Source organism: Papilio polytes, unplaced genomic scaffold (genome assembly GCF_000836215.1).
Source record: "Papilio polytes unplaced genomic scaffold, Ppol_1.0 DF820678.1, whole genome shotgun sequence".
Classification (NCBI taxonomy): domain Eukaryota; kingdom Metazoa; phylum Arthropoda; class Insecta; order Lepidoptera; family Papilionidae; genus Papilio; species Papilio polytes.
The window spans coordinates 2062512-2079363 of record NW_013528526.1 but is presented as its reverse complement, the minus strand read 5'-3'; the positions used below and the strand labels follow the sequence as shown (position 1 = coordinate 2079363).

The following is a 16852-nucleotide window of genomic DNA, read 5'->3' as shown; positions in this document are numbered from 1 at the left end:
TTATTTACATAATGCCTAACTTAGTTCAACAACTAATATTTAACATAGAATATTTCTTAATATTAACATAGTTACTTTTATAGCTACTTTACTTAATATAAAACTAGTTACCAATCACTGATTGTAGACTTTAGCACAGTTTTTTATTAGGGGGACAATGGTTATGGTTTTTATTACAAAATCTATCGTTGGGCTTTTTAATGTATGGTAACACTGTGACCCCAGCATGCCAGCAAATCTATCCTTTAGGCTATATGTACTGTAAATCATACCTGCTCCCATCGAGTCGGCTGTGTTGCTGGCACACTGAGATGACTGTAGAACAATCTTGCCATACACTACAAGCTTCAAGACACTTATAAATAAAAAAGTCACTTGGTACTTATCAAATAAACTAAAATAACCAGTTATGTCTTAGTTTCTGCATTCAAATGTTTTTACAACAAAATTATAATAAAAACATAACATAAGTTTAAACATAACTTAACAATGACCACAATGTACTTGATACTGGAGAGATTCAAAGCTAACTTTGCCTAGTAATATATGGCTTGGAGCTTAATTGTTGTACAAGTCCAGAGAAGAAAATAAAATAAAGAAACACAAATATCTTAAACATTCAAACAATTCAACAAATCATTGAAGCAAGCAAAATAAAAAAGTTAAAACCATTATTGTGGCAACACACAATTTTCAATAGTCTTTAAAAGTCATGAACAAAAAAAATACACTTACGACCTGTCCCACAACTGGCTGATAGAGGCTTAGATAGCTTAAAAATTACGTCTGTCAGATAAGGTAACAAAATCCGATATTTTCATCACATATTTTATTGGATTGTTATCAAACAATTTACAATTTGGTGGGACAGGCCCTTAGGGTAGTAAATATGGCAGTAAAATGTTATTAGATAAGGTCAATGCTTTCAAACCCACCCTAAGTTACCCTTAACTGTCACAAATATTCAAGACTGGCATGCCAGTTAGCGGTCACCTATGTCTATAGGTTGTTAACAAGCCAGCTATTTGCATGTGTATCCACTGTATTGGCTGAACATTTAATATGAAGGTTTTCATATAATTCTGATGTTGTTTTAGAATTTCAAACGTTGGGTAAATTATTACCCTACGTTTCTTACGCTGAAGGAAAAAATCGTGATGCAACTTGCACATGTAGACGAAGACATTTAAAGATATGTGTGAAGTCAACCAACCTGCACTAGGCCAGTGTGGTTAACTACGGGCTAGTAACCTTGCTTGTTAGCGTTATTAGGGTAGGCTTTGAGCCCCTCGGTGGGGACATATAGTGAGCTGGTGCTGATGATACATGATGACATCTTGACATGTATCATACTGACAATGCTTCTGTCAAGTGATTATTTCTCATATAACAATTAACTCCTATTTAGACTATATTCAACTTAATATACAGTAGCCAGAGACATGAATAACATCAAGTTATTAAAAATCACTATTTGACTCATTTACCTTAAAATAAATCATAAATAACAAGTTAAAAACCATTCACAAACACTAAACTTAACAATGTTTCAGATGTAAATGCATTTTCTCTTTAAGTCAGGAAAGATCACTTTTTCCCGCGCTTTTTCGGTGGTTCTTCATCAAAGTAATCATTGCTTAAATTATAATGAGAATTAATGTGTGCGCTTAATTTCTTTTCTCTATTGAAGATTTCACCGCAAATATTACAAGAATATTTACCATTTTCACTAACAGCAGTTTGAGCTTTAGCTATCTGCGTGGATGTTGTTATTTGCGATTCCTGTATAATACTATCAGTTGGTAAAACATAAGTTGGTTGGAGTAGAGGATCAACATTTATGAATGTAAAAAAGCTAGTATCTTTGTTAGGTGTTGCTTCATCTAAAATTACTGAAAAGGGTTCTTTACTCACTGATGCTGGACCTGGTTTCTTTTTTAATCTTTTTTTTGATGCATCTTCATTATCATGAGATTTTGTTGATATTAAGAGTTTATTGGGATTCCCCGTTTGAACAACTGTGTAGTTTTGTTTCTTCATAGCAGGTGTTGTAAATGATGCTTGGACAGTCGTCTGGAAGAGTCCTACAGGATATGGTTGACTTGCTATTGAATCTTCTGTTTTAGGCTTTATGTTAACTGATTTTGGCATTGGTTTATTAATAATGTTAGTGTTTTTGGAATTTCTATTAACATTTTTTGAATCGACTTCTGTGTTCTCAAGATCTATAATTACGGGTGATTCGTTTTTCATATTTTTGGATAATGGTTTATCTGTTTGGGAATTTTTAGGTATGTTATTGTCTGTTTCTGATTTATCTTCGACTAGAGTAAATGTATTATTTGGTCCCGGTACAATTTTATACCTACTAGACATATTTGGGGCCGCAAGAAGGTTTAATTGTGATGGATTTTGTTGAGTTTGTTTTGGAATGCTTTTATTTGAATCATCACTTGATTCAATTTCTGCAACATCTGAGTTTTTCGAACGTCGTCCAGTCTTACATGCGGGACCGATTTTTTTCTTTACATTCTGTTTTGGATTGCTAGATTGGGAATTATCAACATGTATTGCAGGTTTACTTTCAGCTGTTTGATTTTTATTATCAGGTACTCTTGTATTTATATATTTAATAGTACTAGGTTTTGGTGGTTCAGGTGGAATGTACATGTTACATTTTCCAATTTTGGGTATTCCATTTTTTGCACAGCCATGTGCTAAAACTACTTCTTTTTTCAAAAAGTTTCTGTTACATAGTTTACATTGAAATAGTACACCTACACCATTGACTTTAATCATAGTAACATGATCCATTATATCGAAAATTTTAGAATCATCGCTACATTTAGAACTAGATGTAGTCTCATCAGCTTTTTTAGTATTTGGTAAGTCAATATTCAAAGCTTCTTTATTATTCTTCGTATTTGAACTCTCTTTGTTAGTGACATTTTTAGTTTGCAATAGCTGTGATACATTTTCTACAGTATTTTGAATTGTTTTGTTTGAACGTAACGGTCTAACATTACTTCTATCATCATTTTTAATACTTTTTTGTTTATTTACTATTTCATCATCATCTGATTCTTCCTGTTCTTCAGTTGTAGGCTTTGGCTGAATTTTAGCATTTACATTTCCCTGACCAATCTTTTCGCTATCTTTAGAAGGCTTAACAATATCTTTAATTCCTTCCATAGCTTTTTTTATAAGCGCATGACAAATATCATCGTTTGACATGTTTGATTTATTTAACGATTGCTCCCAAAGGGCCCTTGCATTCTTTTTCATTTGAAGCGGCTCAGTTTTTCCTATTGTTTTACGTAAACTTTCTTGTGTTCCGACACATTTTTGTACAAACTCATAAAGTTCCTCAACTTTTGCAGAACATCGGAAACAGATCTTGTGTGGGAGGTCATCATTCTCTGCAACCTGGAATAATTGATACGTAAAATTAGTGGTTTAATAATTTTTTTTTATAGTTTAAGGTTACAAACAAGCAGCCAATGGAATTTGCAGAATCCACATCCTTTCCCATCCTTTTCTTGTATGAATAAGGTAAAGAAGAGGTTAATATTAGGCCTTCAACACAATACTTATCAGATGAAATGCAGATTGGCTTTCACTTAACACATGTTTATCATATGGTTGTGGTATCGCACCAGGTCAGCAAGCTTTAAATAGGCATGCAGATGTTAAAAGCTGTACCACTGTCACTAATATTATCTGCCACTGGTACTAATATTAAGGAGAAATGTATTTTTGTATGTTTTGAAATAACTAAGAAACTACTGGGACGATTTCAAAAATTTTTTTATTATCAAAAAACTATGTTATCAGTGAGAAGGCAATGTTTTTTGTAACTTTTAACAACAGTCTGTTATTAAATTGTTAGACAAGCTTAACTGTTTTAATCCGTGTGTTTGAATCAAAAATCCTTAGTGACAATGTTGTGTGAGTGGTGATTTTTTTTTTCACTGTCTAATAAATATCAACCAAGGGAATTGCAAAACCAATTTACTAAATCATCAATCAATAAAACCAATCTATTAAATAATTATAATTGACACATTTTTTCATTTAAAAACATAAAAACTTGACGGAAATTGTTTGTTAACTATGTTGGTCTTTCCATTCTTAAATGGTACATTTTATGCATAAAATAGATTGTAATATGGCTACACAATTTCTCTAATCTTACCCAGAAAGGCATTAACTCCTCAATTTTCTTCGCAGTGACTTTTTCCGAGTCAAAAATATTGTGAAAAGGGCCATCTTTAGATTCACACAATCGACACACTTTTAGAATTGATTGGTTAACACTGGTAATAGCAGAAGTAATGGCTTCTTTGTTAATTGCATCAAAATCTGGTGTGCTCACTACCTTCGTAGAATTAGATGTTTTTGATTTACTTTTTGTCTTTTTCTTAGCCATTTTGTTTTAAACTTGCTAAAACATGGACACTCTATTCTTATTATTGTGATTAGCTAAAAACGTTTTGTTATTATAAATCTTGTAGCTGATCTCTATTATAAATGCTTTTTAAAATATATCCATAAAAATTAATTATTGAAGTTACAAAAATATTTCATACGTGATTGTACGAAAAAAAACGTTTCTCCGCCGATCCACAGCCAGTAAGGTAAAAAAAAATATTTGACATTTCACTTAATAATTACTCAAAGAGTAAAAATTTTAATCTACGGAAAGCAGATAATAATATCGATTGCAAAAGGCTTGAATCCAAAACGGTGACACACACCGGCACCAACTCCAAGCCCAAGCAACTCCCCAGAACACTCCCCATGGTAAATACGGTAAAAATGCAGAGGGAACTGACATCTCTCCGCAAAGCCAGCTGATCTAGTCGGTCGTTGACGATCTTAGTAAATCTTCGTTGTATTCGCTCAAAAAGAAGGAGATGGGATGCTCCCGCCCAACTGCCTATAATGAGTACAATATTCGAAGATGGTGTAAACAGTTTTTCAACTTATTAACACTTATTCAGATTGTACCATAAATATTATGCCATTTTTTGGATTTTAAGAAGGCACTTATTTTTAGAGTGGCAATTAATGGTTTTTGGTCAAGTCGTCCGCCATCTTGAATTTAGTACAGTGCCAGTCGGGGGGGCGGTGACATACTTTACCCGTCATCGTCCTACATAATTATTTTAGTGGATTTGTTAAAAGGGAAAATAAGTGATTAATAGTGTAAATAATTAGTTTATGTCAGGTCTGAACGTGAAGATGGCGGGACAAACAATTAACGACAGGCTTTTAGCCGCCCGACACAGCATCGCTGGGCAGGGACTGGCGAAATCCGTTTGTAAAGCCACTACCGAAGAAATGATTGCTCCTAAAAAGAAACACTTAGACTGTAAGTATTATGAGGAAATTGATTGGAATATCGTTATTATCTTATCAGTATGTAATATACAACTTTCACTACATTGCGCGACATTCGCAAAATCTGCGATGTGGTCGATAATTCATGTATCGATATTGTAGTCGACATTGACCGCTTCATTTCACAGCAAATTATAATTCAAGAAAACTACTTTTAAATACACTATTAATTATGAAATTGATTTATATAATTTTGTCTTGTGATCAGAATGCAATCTGACACGGTTTTCTTATTATGTCATAAGAATAAATTTTTCGTAACTGGACGGTGTAACGAAAAAACAGTAAACCGCCTTCTAAGGAATTTACTGTAGTTTTATACTGTAAAAGATAAAATATGTACTGTTTGTTACATATACATAAAATATGCAACTCATGAAAAATATGCAGCATTTATTATTACTCCCTACCTTTATTCCAATAAGCATAACACTTGTACCATAAAATGTTATTTTGAAATAAGAATTACTAACTACAGAAGCCAATTTTCAATTATGCTTAGGTATTTAAAGTGCCCTTTGAAGATCTTTAAAATATGATTTGTAGTCTGATAAGCCATTTGTAACCCTAGCAATATTGGATAAATAAGTAGAAAATTATGCTTTATTCATGTTTGGACTGGCTTAATTACTGGACTCCAACTGGCATGAACAACACTAACTAGTGAGACAATGTATCCCTAGCCTGCATTACTAGTTAAGTGTGGACTAGTCACATTTAAGTTAAGAGTACCTGCATATTTTGTAAAGACAAAATGCTTTTTTAAAATGTATACTGACTTGCAGCAACATTGGCTTATCTTTTTTAATTATCCTTTGTCATTGAATTGATATAAAGTGGTAAAATGATAGTAAAGATAATTTGTAATGTTCTTTTTAATGTAACATTAATAAAGACTTATAAGAAGATAAAGATTTTCCACAAAAAAATCTATAAATGTAATTAAATTATAATGAAAAATTTATTAGCTTTGCTGAGAATTCTTTATTTCTATAATCTTATAACATTACAGTGAGAAGTATGTTAAAACACATTTAATCTATACTCTGTACTAATATTATAAAGATTTGTATTTTTGTATGTAATTGATTAACACAATAACTAGTGAACTGATTTTAAGAAGTCTTTCACCATTAGAAAGGTAATTTATCTGTGAGTAACATAGGCTATGTTTTGTTTTCTTTTTTAATTTCATGCAAATGGAGTCGCGAGCAACAGCTAGTACTATATATGCATGCAGCTACTATACCAGAGGTGGTGAATATTTATGCATCAGTGTCATTTTGTTAATGAAATGTTTAATGCGGTCTTAGATGTGCTATTGAATAATTTTGACTGTGATTATTATGCCAATTCCACTTTGCACCTACTTTTTTTGTAGTGTTTTTATGATTATTGATGTGCCCGAAATATTTTGTCATGTGACATTATGGTACCCAGTGGTTCATCACCCCTTTACTCTGTATAGTGTAAATAAGCAAAATTTTGTTTCATTGTATTTTATAATCATAATGTTTTTGCATCCAATGTAAACGCAGTGTAATTATTATTTTATCAATGGTATAAAATTTTTATCTTGAATTTGATTGCATATATGAAAATTTAATTACTCAATCTTTTCATAAAACTTTTAAATGCAGAGAAACTATAATTCAAATGCAGTATTGATTTTATCACAAGATTTAACAGAAATATCGCTATGACCCACAAAGATCTAGAGCTAAAAAAACATTTAATAAATGAGGAATTAATAGAATGTTCCCAGATTTTTGATTTGCTCCTGCATTAGGATTGTCAACAATACATTTTGAATAAATTGTTAGGAAACAATTTATTCAAAATGTATTGTTTTAAGGATTCTCTTTTTATATTTTCAGTTTATAAATCCACTTTTTACTTTATTATGGCATTAATATGGAGGCAAAGTTGCAATATGAGTTCTTTGATGGTCTCAATATTGGCACTATCTCCTGCTGGAATTTATCCAAATAATTAAGTTGTGGAAAGACATTTATTGCCAAGTACAGAAATGGAACTTCAATACTTCACTTCTTAAAGTACAGATTACAATCTCATAGACAGAAATTTGTAGTTTTAGCATGGCCTTCATTTAACCCCTTAAAAGCCCAGTATCTAAATCAAATTACAAAATGTATAAGTGTACCCTTACTGGGTTTTTTACTAAAGGGGAAGAATTGTAATAAAAATCAAAACAATGTCCCTATATATTTTTGTGATATGCTACTTTTTTTTCTAAATTCAAGATAATCAACAAGTTAACAGCCTAACACATTAACAGCCTAATATTAAAATAAAATCCATTGTAGCCCAATGCAATTTATAACCCCGGTATCAAATTCGAAACTTAAGTTTGTTCACCACCGCGGTGTTCTCGCCACTCGTTTGCTCCCTTTTATTATAAAAAAAGGTATTTCAGAGATAAATGTGGTTCCAGTATTTGGGTTTAAGTATATGGATTTATGATATCATCAATTGTAAGATATTACATTATTATTACATCTGTAGATATAGACCTAGAAAGAGATAGATGGATTGTGTGAAAGGTGACATGACCAAGAAGGGAGTGATGACTGAGATGACGGATGACAGAGTTATTTGGAGGATTATAACCCTGTGTGACAACCCTACAAAAGTAGAATAATGTAGGTGAGATTGTGAGATATTAGACCACTACATTTCTTTATTTCATCTATTACAGATGTCAAAGGGCATTCAATGACTATTTTAAGTCTACGGATTATGTGCCACTTTTAGAACATTTAATATGTTTTATTATGTAATTTTTATTCTGGTTTAGTTTTATTTCCTTAATACTATGTGGTAAATATATTTTGTGTATTTAATTTTCCCTCATTCCGTCATTAAAAATTGAGTCAATAGTAATTTTGGTTACATTCTACCCTGGAGTGTCACATGAGAAATAAAACTCAAGAAAAGCGAGTTTAAATCTGACACCCGGTAATTCTTTTTCATTGTCATATCTTTTTTTTAGATGTTTTCGAGTATATTGTAAAGTAATCAAGTGTTACATATAAAATTATAATTTATTTAGCTTAATTAACAGATTTAAAAATGTCAAGTTTCAAATGCATCCAATAGATGGCGCTATTTTATCTATTAGAGTATCAGTCTGTTTTTTTTAGTTGTTGAAAATCCTTAACTATATGAATAGAATTTTAACATGCATCTGTAAATGTCAAGTAGACAGGTCGAGTACACATTGAATGGAAACCCAATCATTTTATTTATTTCCGTTTTCAAATGAATATTTGAAAGCATCGACAAATATTGAAAAATATAACCAACAATACTATGCGTATTCTTGATTTATCTAGTGTGTGCATTTCTCGTACCTAAGGTCGAAACCTTGGGAAAGATACACTACAATATTGTGTTTTAACAATTAACAACACCGTAATTCATAAGTCAAGAATGTTTCACATAAGAATTGTTTATCAACTATGCGATTGACTACTCATAGAATACGATTCTATACTTTGATCCTTTTTGAGCCACCATTCTTGTTATGGAATCAGTTTTCATGGTATTTTGAAACCCTTTGATCCTTTAACTTCAAGTATACGAAAAGAACTTAAAGATAGATTATAAAGGGTTTTTGAAGTTATGTCTACGACCTTACGGCATCACGAAATCTTCAAGTTTTGCCTTGACCGTGATCTCAACTGCAATGGCGATATTAAATCGATATTTTTCGTCTAACAACCACATAAAGGTTTTAATTATAAATCATATACTAATAATATAAATGCGAAAGTTTAGATGGATGGACATTTGTTTGAGTTTTAAGCCTAAACGGCTGAAAGGATTTCGATAAAATTTGCTTTAGACGCAGGGGATAGTCTGGAAAAACACTTAGGTCACTCACTTTAGGTTTTTTTTAATACGACGCGGAAGGAGTCGCGTGCGTTTTCTAGTAACTTCTAAATGTAAGTGAAGCGGGTTGAAATATCCGTTCGATTTTTTTTTTGTGACTGAATGGCCACTGTTTGCCTTGAAGAGGCATTTACAGATTCACCGGGCTTGAGGTGGCCGAGCGCAGATGGCGCTTAGCCTAAACCTCGTTTATGAGTAACTGAGCTCGAGGGCTCCCTCAGGAGCCTCGGGGGGAGCCGTTACTTCGTTATTATTACCGGATTGGGAGGCCACCGAGCTCTTATCCGTTCGATATGCTATGTTAAAATACTTCTAAATCGATATACAGTTCTAGTTTCCTATTGCTGTTCTCTGTGGAATGTCATCTATCAATGACAAATGGCTTGTTTACCTAATATGAACTTTTTATGGTCAGTGACTGAATCACTCTTGCTTTGTTATGAAATCACTTTAATATTTGCATATAAATAGATATCGAAAGCAATTATAACGATTTCTATTTCAGCTAGCCGCTAACTAAATGGATATAAGCACTAAGATCGATTAACTTGACTATATATAGTCTGGTACTTTGTAATTATAGAATAATTAGGTACGTTTTTACTTAGAAAATATGAAATGTTTAAAAGTGTCTAAGTATCTCTTTCAGATTTTTGTTCACTAAAGGTATTTGAACGAAATCACTTCAGTCGATATCGCTTATTTAACCAATTTAAAATTATTGAATTTGAATTTTTGTTCTAATGTTGGAAGCGATTATGGTTATAGTTTTTTTTTAATACTAATAAATTCAAACGTCAAAGTTTCCGTAAGGAATGTTTTAAAAACAATAGTTAAACGGTAACTTAATGAAAAATGTTTTTACCGACTTAATTTAGGTTGTTACTAATATTTTAATGTTATATTAGTAAAACTGATGTCATATAATGTTTGTATATATTTATGTTTCGAGGAAACAGATTTCCTGCTCTACGGGCGTCGGAATTATGTTAGCGGGAGGGCGCGAAGAATCCCAATATACTAGATTATACATAAATACCAAATTTATTATTTAACATCCTGTATATGCAAAATTGTATAGAATTCTAAAGACCCACTTGTTAAAATCTCTAATGAAGTCCAGTACATGACACAAAGGCTTGCGAAATTTACATTGCATCAAATGTCTCCGAAGAACTGCATCTAAAATTAACAAATTAATACAAGCCATAGAGTGAAGCGTTAACTAGACATAGTTGGGACAATCACTGGCAATTAATGCATACAGGATTCCCTGGAAATTAATCATCAGACTGAAATAGATGACTAAAAATAACATACCCTTCTAACTGCAACAGTCTAACTTAATGGATTCCAGTAAGAACATAAAGGAATGTTACCAGAAGCAAAATCTTCCCATTCGAAAAGTGTCTTATTTTTGGAGGTCCAGGTGAATCCACAGGGGACCTGACCAAGGTTCAAAAAGTTTTTAAATGGTTTTAAATTTACTTGGCACTCCCCTAGGAGTGCTTGTTTGTGAACCAACATAACGTAACAAAAGTAAAAAATCAACGAAATTACTAAGAAGTAAGCAGTAAGCAATCTTACTGTTCTGAGGTTCATATTCAACAAAAAAATATGGGAACCTTTGATATAGGCAATGTTTACTGCAGACGCAAAAGACATAAATAAAAGCATACTCTGATAGTCTTTATTTTCAAGACATAGTTGCTAAACTGTGTAATAACATCTGGAAAAAGTATTGACGTGTATTAGTTTTAAAAAACATGGCAACATTGTTGTCGTGGTGATAAGATATCGCAGGAAACTGTTCTGTCCGTTCATTTATCAGTTCCACGCAATCACGGCCGCAATGGAGACCAGATGGCCAGGCCCTGCCTAAATTGTACGCCTGTATAATTATCAATTCAATATTCAATTAGTAATTGATATTGACCTGGCGTTGATAGAGGTCATGGAATGTGTTTTAATTTAAAGACCAATGCTTTAGTAATGGGACTATAATTTCCGCAACTCCAGGACAAGCACGTAATTTGATCAATGCCTGTTAAGAGAGAAAACAGTGGGATTTTATAAATTATTGATGATGGACAATTTGTTTTATTTTATTGTCAGTCTTTCTGTAAGAATAAAGTATTCACGCACCTTATGTTGGCAAATAGACTGTACTGCACTACGAACTATGACGTCATAGGATTTACGTAAGGAAAAAAACTTAAAATAGGGTTTTCCATGCTGCATGTAAAACCCCAAGCCGGGGGAGCGACTACCCTTCATTACCTAGACAGCAATACTTTGCTAATAACATGGTAAAATCTAATGGGGTATCTGTCTACCCCAATTTAATATAACTCGGATGTAATGTAGTTCCGCATACCCATTGTGTTATGTGAATCACTTTTAATTCCCAGAAATAGTTTGCATAAATTGTCATAAGGTGATTCTTTATTTTGGTTTACAAAAATTCTATCTAGATATTGTAAATCTAGCATAAATGTAGGATCGAATACATTATTTTTCCAAGCACTATTTTGTGGTATATTTATATAGGAATGTTTATGTGATTTTTTTTAAAATTGTGAATTTACATGTCATTTGCAACCACACCATTAGAACTACGTAAGATATTTCAATAGGTCGGTGTTAATTTGGCTCTCTCCCGCCAAGGCCGCTTCCAGTGAGGTCGGTGCCATTACGTACGGTCTTGACCTGATGCATTTGATGTTTAACACACGATAATTGACTTATTACAGACGTATCTAGTAGTATCAGATATAGATCTCTGATTTCGATACTAGTAGCGTTTCATTTGATTAGTGTGATGCTCGAATTCCGATTCTGTTACTACGAGAAAGTGATACGTATCTTTCTAAACTCTGTCATTTGCAAACTATTATTTTCTTCGCGCAGTATTAACAAACATTTGCAAGTAACGTGTTCCAGACTACATCGAGATCTATTGATTCGTTTTTGAGATACCTAGTTTTAGGCATTTGCATTCATTTTAGAACACATAATCCCGCCAGAATAGGCCGCCATATTCCTAATACTTCTGACACTGACAGCTGTCATAGGCCCTGATGACCTAGTGTTGCTCCGATTTTCTTGACACTAGTGACAAATGTCCGTCCATCCATCCATATAAATATTCTCATTTGTGACATTAGTAATATATGAACGTATCTTAAACACTATATTTCATCTTGCATCCAAGAAATAAAATGAACAAGGACGTTTGAAAAACGAGTTATTAGTGTGAAACATTTTAAATGTTAAAGTTACGCGCATCCGTGTTTTTTGTATTCCATATTTTATAACTATAATTTAATATTATTGATAATTTAGAGGGAATACCTTTTTCCTAATTGAATGTGCAAAAGTATTGAATTCATGAGCACTTTGAGATAGGTTACTAATACTGGGTCACTCAAAGCGATGTTTTACGTCATGTTTTATTTCTTTCAGATCTCGTCCACTGCACAAACGAGCCCAACGTATCGATACCGCAGCTGGCCAATCTACTCGTGGAGCGTACTCAAAACACCAACTGGGTGGTGGTGTACAAAGCATTACTTACGGTGCATCATCTACTAGCGTATGGCAATGAGGTAAGAACTCACGTATTGAATAGACAAGTCCAAAGACCCAGTCTTCTAGGAATAAGACTCCTAAGAGTTACAAGACTTAGAGCCTTTTACCAAATTGTGAATTGTCTGATAAAAATCGAACGTGTAAAATATGTGATGGCAATATCGGATTTTTTCCCTTATCTGACAGTGACGTCCTTCTAAGCTATCTGAGTCTCTATCAGCCAGTGGTGAGACAGGCCCTTAGTCTTAATAACCTATGTCCCCATGTGGGGCAGAGGGCGTCCACAATGTACTCGCAATATTACAACGTGTTCACAATATCACAGTAGTATCTTTATCTATTTCAAATTTGTTGACTCTCCGGGCATGTAGGGTAGGAAGGGTAGGGGAAGCGTATACTCTGGAGACGTACAAGACTAGAGTCCTGAGGTCTCCAAAGTAATGAAATTCACAAACATAATCCAATCTGCTACCTTGTTGACTGATATCAAAAATTTGTTTATGATTCGATTATTTTTAAGCGTCTGTTATTTGGACAATCTATCAAATTTCATAGTCTATAGGTAATTCGAGTTAGATTAATTGCATATGACAATAAAATACTGTTAATTAGCGATAACATGGCATTTTTTTAATCATGTTTAGGTAGCACTTGACCACGATCCCACCTGAAGGAAGTAATAAAGTAGTTTGAAATATTCTTCTAATTTACTTGCATTGTTAGTAAACATAAAATTGTATGAGATTGACATCTACGATGAACCATCTAGTTTACTTATAGCTATACTATTTGCAAAATATCATAACAATTTGGTAATAAATCATGTTATTCGTAATTCACGAATTAACACATCCGCAGTGTTAAGTTTCTCTGACGTATTGGTCAAGGATTTTTTTTTACATCTGTTCCTATCTATTTAAATGTTAACTGACATAACTGTTGCTAATCTTTGAAACTTTTAAGTTTTTTAAATCGTACTTAATTGCACTTGCATTACTTGTATTTAGTCAGATTATCTGATAGTTCCCAACCGTCACCCCGCTCTGTCCCCACGCCAGAATTAAAAGTTGTCCCCCATTAAGCTTTTTTGGTGATTAGTGGGACGGGGGTAACCGTTATGAAATAAAATAAGTTCCAACCGTCCCCTCGTCGCAAAAGGTGGGACGGAGGAAACATTTTATTCTCATCTGTCTCCACGTGGTGACAGCAGGGAGACGCTTGGGAATAATCCAGATTATTCCCAAGCGTCTCCCTGTTTCCCCTCCCGATGTTTCTCAATTTGATATTAATTTTTGATCCAAACTTTTCAAATTTTTTACTTCAGTTTTAATCGCTATGAAATTTTCCAGGCGATACCCCAATATTTAAGTTGCACAGTAATTTTTAAGAAACCTTGAAAACCTCTTCTCAAATATCTTTTTAAATGTGCCGCGTGAAGAATCTCCGCATAGCACATTATGTAGGCGTTTTCTATTAAAAAAAGAAATGCAATTCTTGTATACAAGTTTTCCATACAACGGGCAAAGTTGATGTAGGTCGCGGTCGACTTTAAATGTCGACTGATCTTAAAGTTGTACTATATTTAGAACTTTAATACTGCAGCATAAGTTATAAATTTGCACATCAATGACCTATTACATTATCTGATTCTATTGCATTTGTTTGTCATTTTTTTAAAGTGTTGTTAGCTCAGAGGTACATTTGACTTGTAATTTGCAAGTCCTGAATTCGAATTCCTGCCATACTAAAGTGTATGGATTTTAGAATATCATATGTACATTTATCCGACCTTACAGTGAAATAACATCGTGATACATATCTGCACATATTGGAGAAGAAATTCAAAGATATGTGCCAACCCCAATGGGCAAGCATGTTTGGGCTTAGTAATTTAGGGTCTTATCCTACTCCAAAATATTTTAACAAATAATTATATGACTCCACTGCTCAAACTCTAATAAAAACACTCATTATTTTTATTTAAATTCTAGAATGTTACTCATTTTATATTGACACAAGTGTTATGACGCAGACGTCGGGCGCCAGCCGACGTCGCGTGTCGTACCTTCGGACCCTATTCAATTAATGTTCGATAACGAATACAGTATGATACTGTACGTTTCCACAGTATAAATCTTACTTCATACTATAAACTAGCTTTTGCCTGCGACTCCGTCCGCGTGGAATTAAAAAACAAGTCAGTACTCTGTGTTCTTCCAGATTATCCTGTACATCTATGCTATATTGCATTGAAATCCTCTCAACCATTTAGATTACACACTCTAACAAACATCCATCCATCTACATTTTCGCATTTATAGTATTAGTAAGTATGATACAAAAGTTTAGATGGATTGATGTTGGTTAGAGCTTGTAGGCTAAACTGCTGAACGGATTTCAATAAAATCTAGCATAGATGTAGAGGGTAGTTTGAAAGAACACATAGGCTACTTTTGTTTTTCAAAAACAAATGTCGATAGTACACTATAGTCACGGTAATTTACCGTATAGCTAGTACAGTTTACGATAAACACTTCGGGCTATGAATTTTATTAATCCACTATTTGTTACAGCGTTCTTTGTTCGTATCGTTGATTAAAACTTGGATTTTAACCATTTATACTTCATGTTAGCACGCAATCCTGCGTGAATATTACAAAAATATAAAGAAACAACTCTGTCCTGTTAAAAAAATATACATCTAATAACTTACTCAAATTATTACAAAATGTAGGTCTTTTATTAACATACTAGTTTTCGCTCGCAATTCTGTTCTCGTGGAATTAAGAAAGAAACAAAAGAAAGTAGCCTATATGTTCTACATCTATGCCAAATTTCATCAAAATCCTTTCAGGCGTTTAGGTTACATACTCTAACATCCATCCATCTAAACTTTCGCATTTATAATATTAGTATATTATTATGAAATTAAAATATTGTATTGTTTGTAAAATAAAATATTTCGTGATCTATTTTTGTTGCTTATAATGAAAAACCATTTTAATTTTTGTGTGTCTGACCGTATCTTGAAAATATCTAAAACGACTAGATTAGATTTGATGATTGGAAGGTAGAAATTAATAAAATAATGACTGACACTATCCAAGATGACAAGCCCAACTAACGTAAAATGTGTTTTATGGCCTTGAATTAAGGTGTTTTTAGCAACAATTATTGCACGAGATGAATTGATGCACCTTTGAGTTAACCTCCCTTATCGAGTTTGTACATCAGACTTCCATGAATTTTAATTGAACTATATTTTTACTAAACTGCAGTCTCTAAGCTGCCAGCACTTAATTTTTTATGTTACGTAGATTAAAAATATATCTTTAGACAAAAAAAACAAATCATGTTTTGTTGCGTGACAATTATGTTTTTTTCTAATCAGATGAATATTTACAAGCAAAGAAATTCAAGAGATAGGTAACATTAATATTGAGAAATCAATATAAGATGAGAGATCTAAATAATCTACCAAGACTATCACGTGAACGATTATAAAGAAAATTATTTAAAGAGATATTTGTAGCAAATTGAAAATTCTAACTTGACCAAGTTAGTAACTTAATTACGACGCGTAAGTACCGCGGGCGCTTCACAACCTAAATATACAGGCATCTACTGTCGACCATTACATTGACCTGACTGGAAGTGACCTAATTTCTCTTTACAGTATAGGAATAACGAAATTAATATTCGTAATTAGCAATTCCCCCTTTTTTCTAATATTTACATACGTTAATTTAACTAACGTTTTCTAAATTTATTAATGTCCTAATTGTTGCCTGCGACTCTGTCTGCGCGGCATTAAAACAATTAGTAGTCTACTCTATGAGTTCTTCCAGTGTTCTACATCTATGTCAAATTTTAGCGCGATTTGTTTAGCCTTTTTGGAAATGCGTCGCAACATACACATCCATCGTAACTTACGCATTTATAA

The 16852-nt window shown here is 32.9% G+C and overlaps 2 protein-coding genes across 9 annotated transcripts in view; one reads left to right on the top strand and one right to left on the bottom strand.

Moving 5' to 3' along the window:
- Nucleotides 1-834: 834 nt before the first annotated feature.
- Nucleotides 835-4649, bottom strand: LOC106110364. Its single transcript, XM_013292181.1, has 2 exons — nucleotides 4196-4649; nucleotides 835-3426 (listed from the first exon to the last, which is right to left on the bottom strand). Exons 1-2 carry the CDS (start codon nucleotides 4427-4429, stop codon nucleotides 1588-1590), a joined length of 2073 nt encoding a protein of 690 aa, XP_013147635.1. The 5' UTR covers nucleotides 4430-4649; the 3' UTR covers nucleotides 835-1587.
- A 452-nt stretch (nucleotides 4650-5101) lies between these two features.
- Nucleotides 5102-16852, top strand: part of LOC106110345 (phosphatidylinositol-binding clathrin assembly protein LAP) — a 28392-nt gene continuing 16641 nt past the window's right edge. For all 8 annotated transcript variants that reach the window (XM_013292145.1, XM_013292142.1, XM_013292141.1 and 5 more), the window contains exons 1-2: nucleotides 5102-5374; nucleotides 12784-12926. In XM_013292145.1, coding sequence (XP_013147599.1) covers nucleotides 5224-5374; nucleotides 12784-12926 — 294 coding nt within the window. In that variant the 5' untranslated portion in view covers nucleotides 5102-5223. The remainder of the gene's footprint in view (nucleotides 5375-12783; nucleotides 12927-16852) is intronic.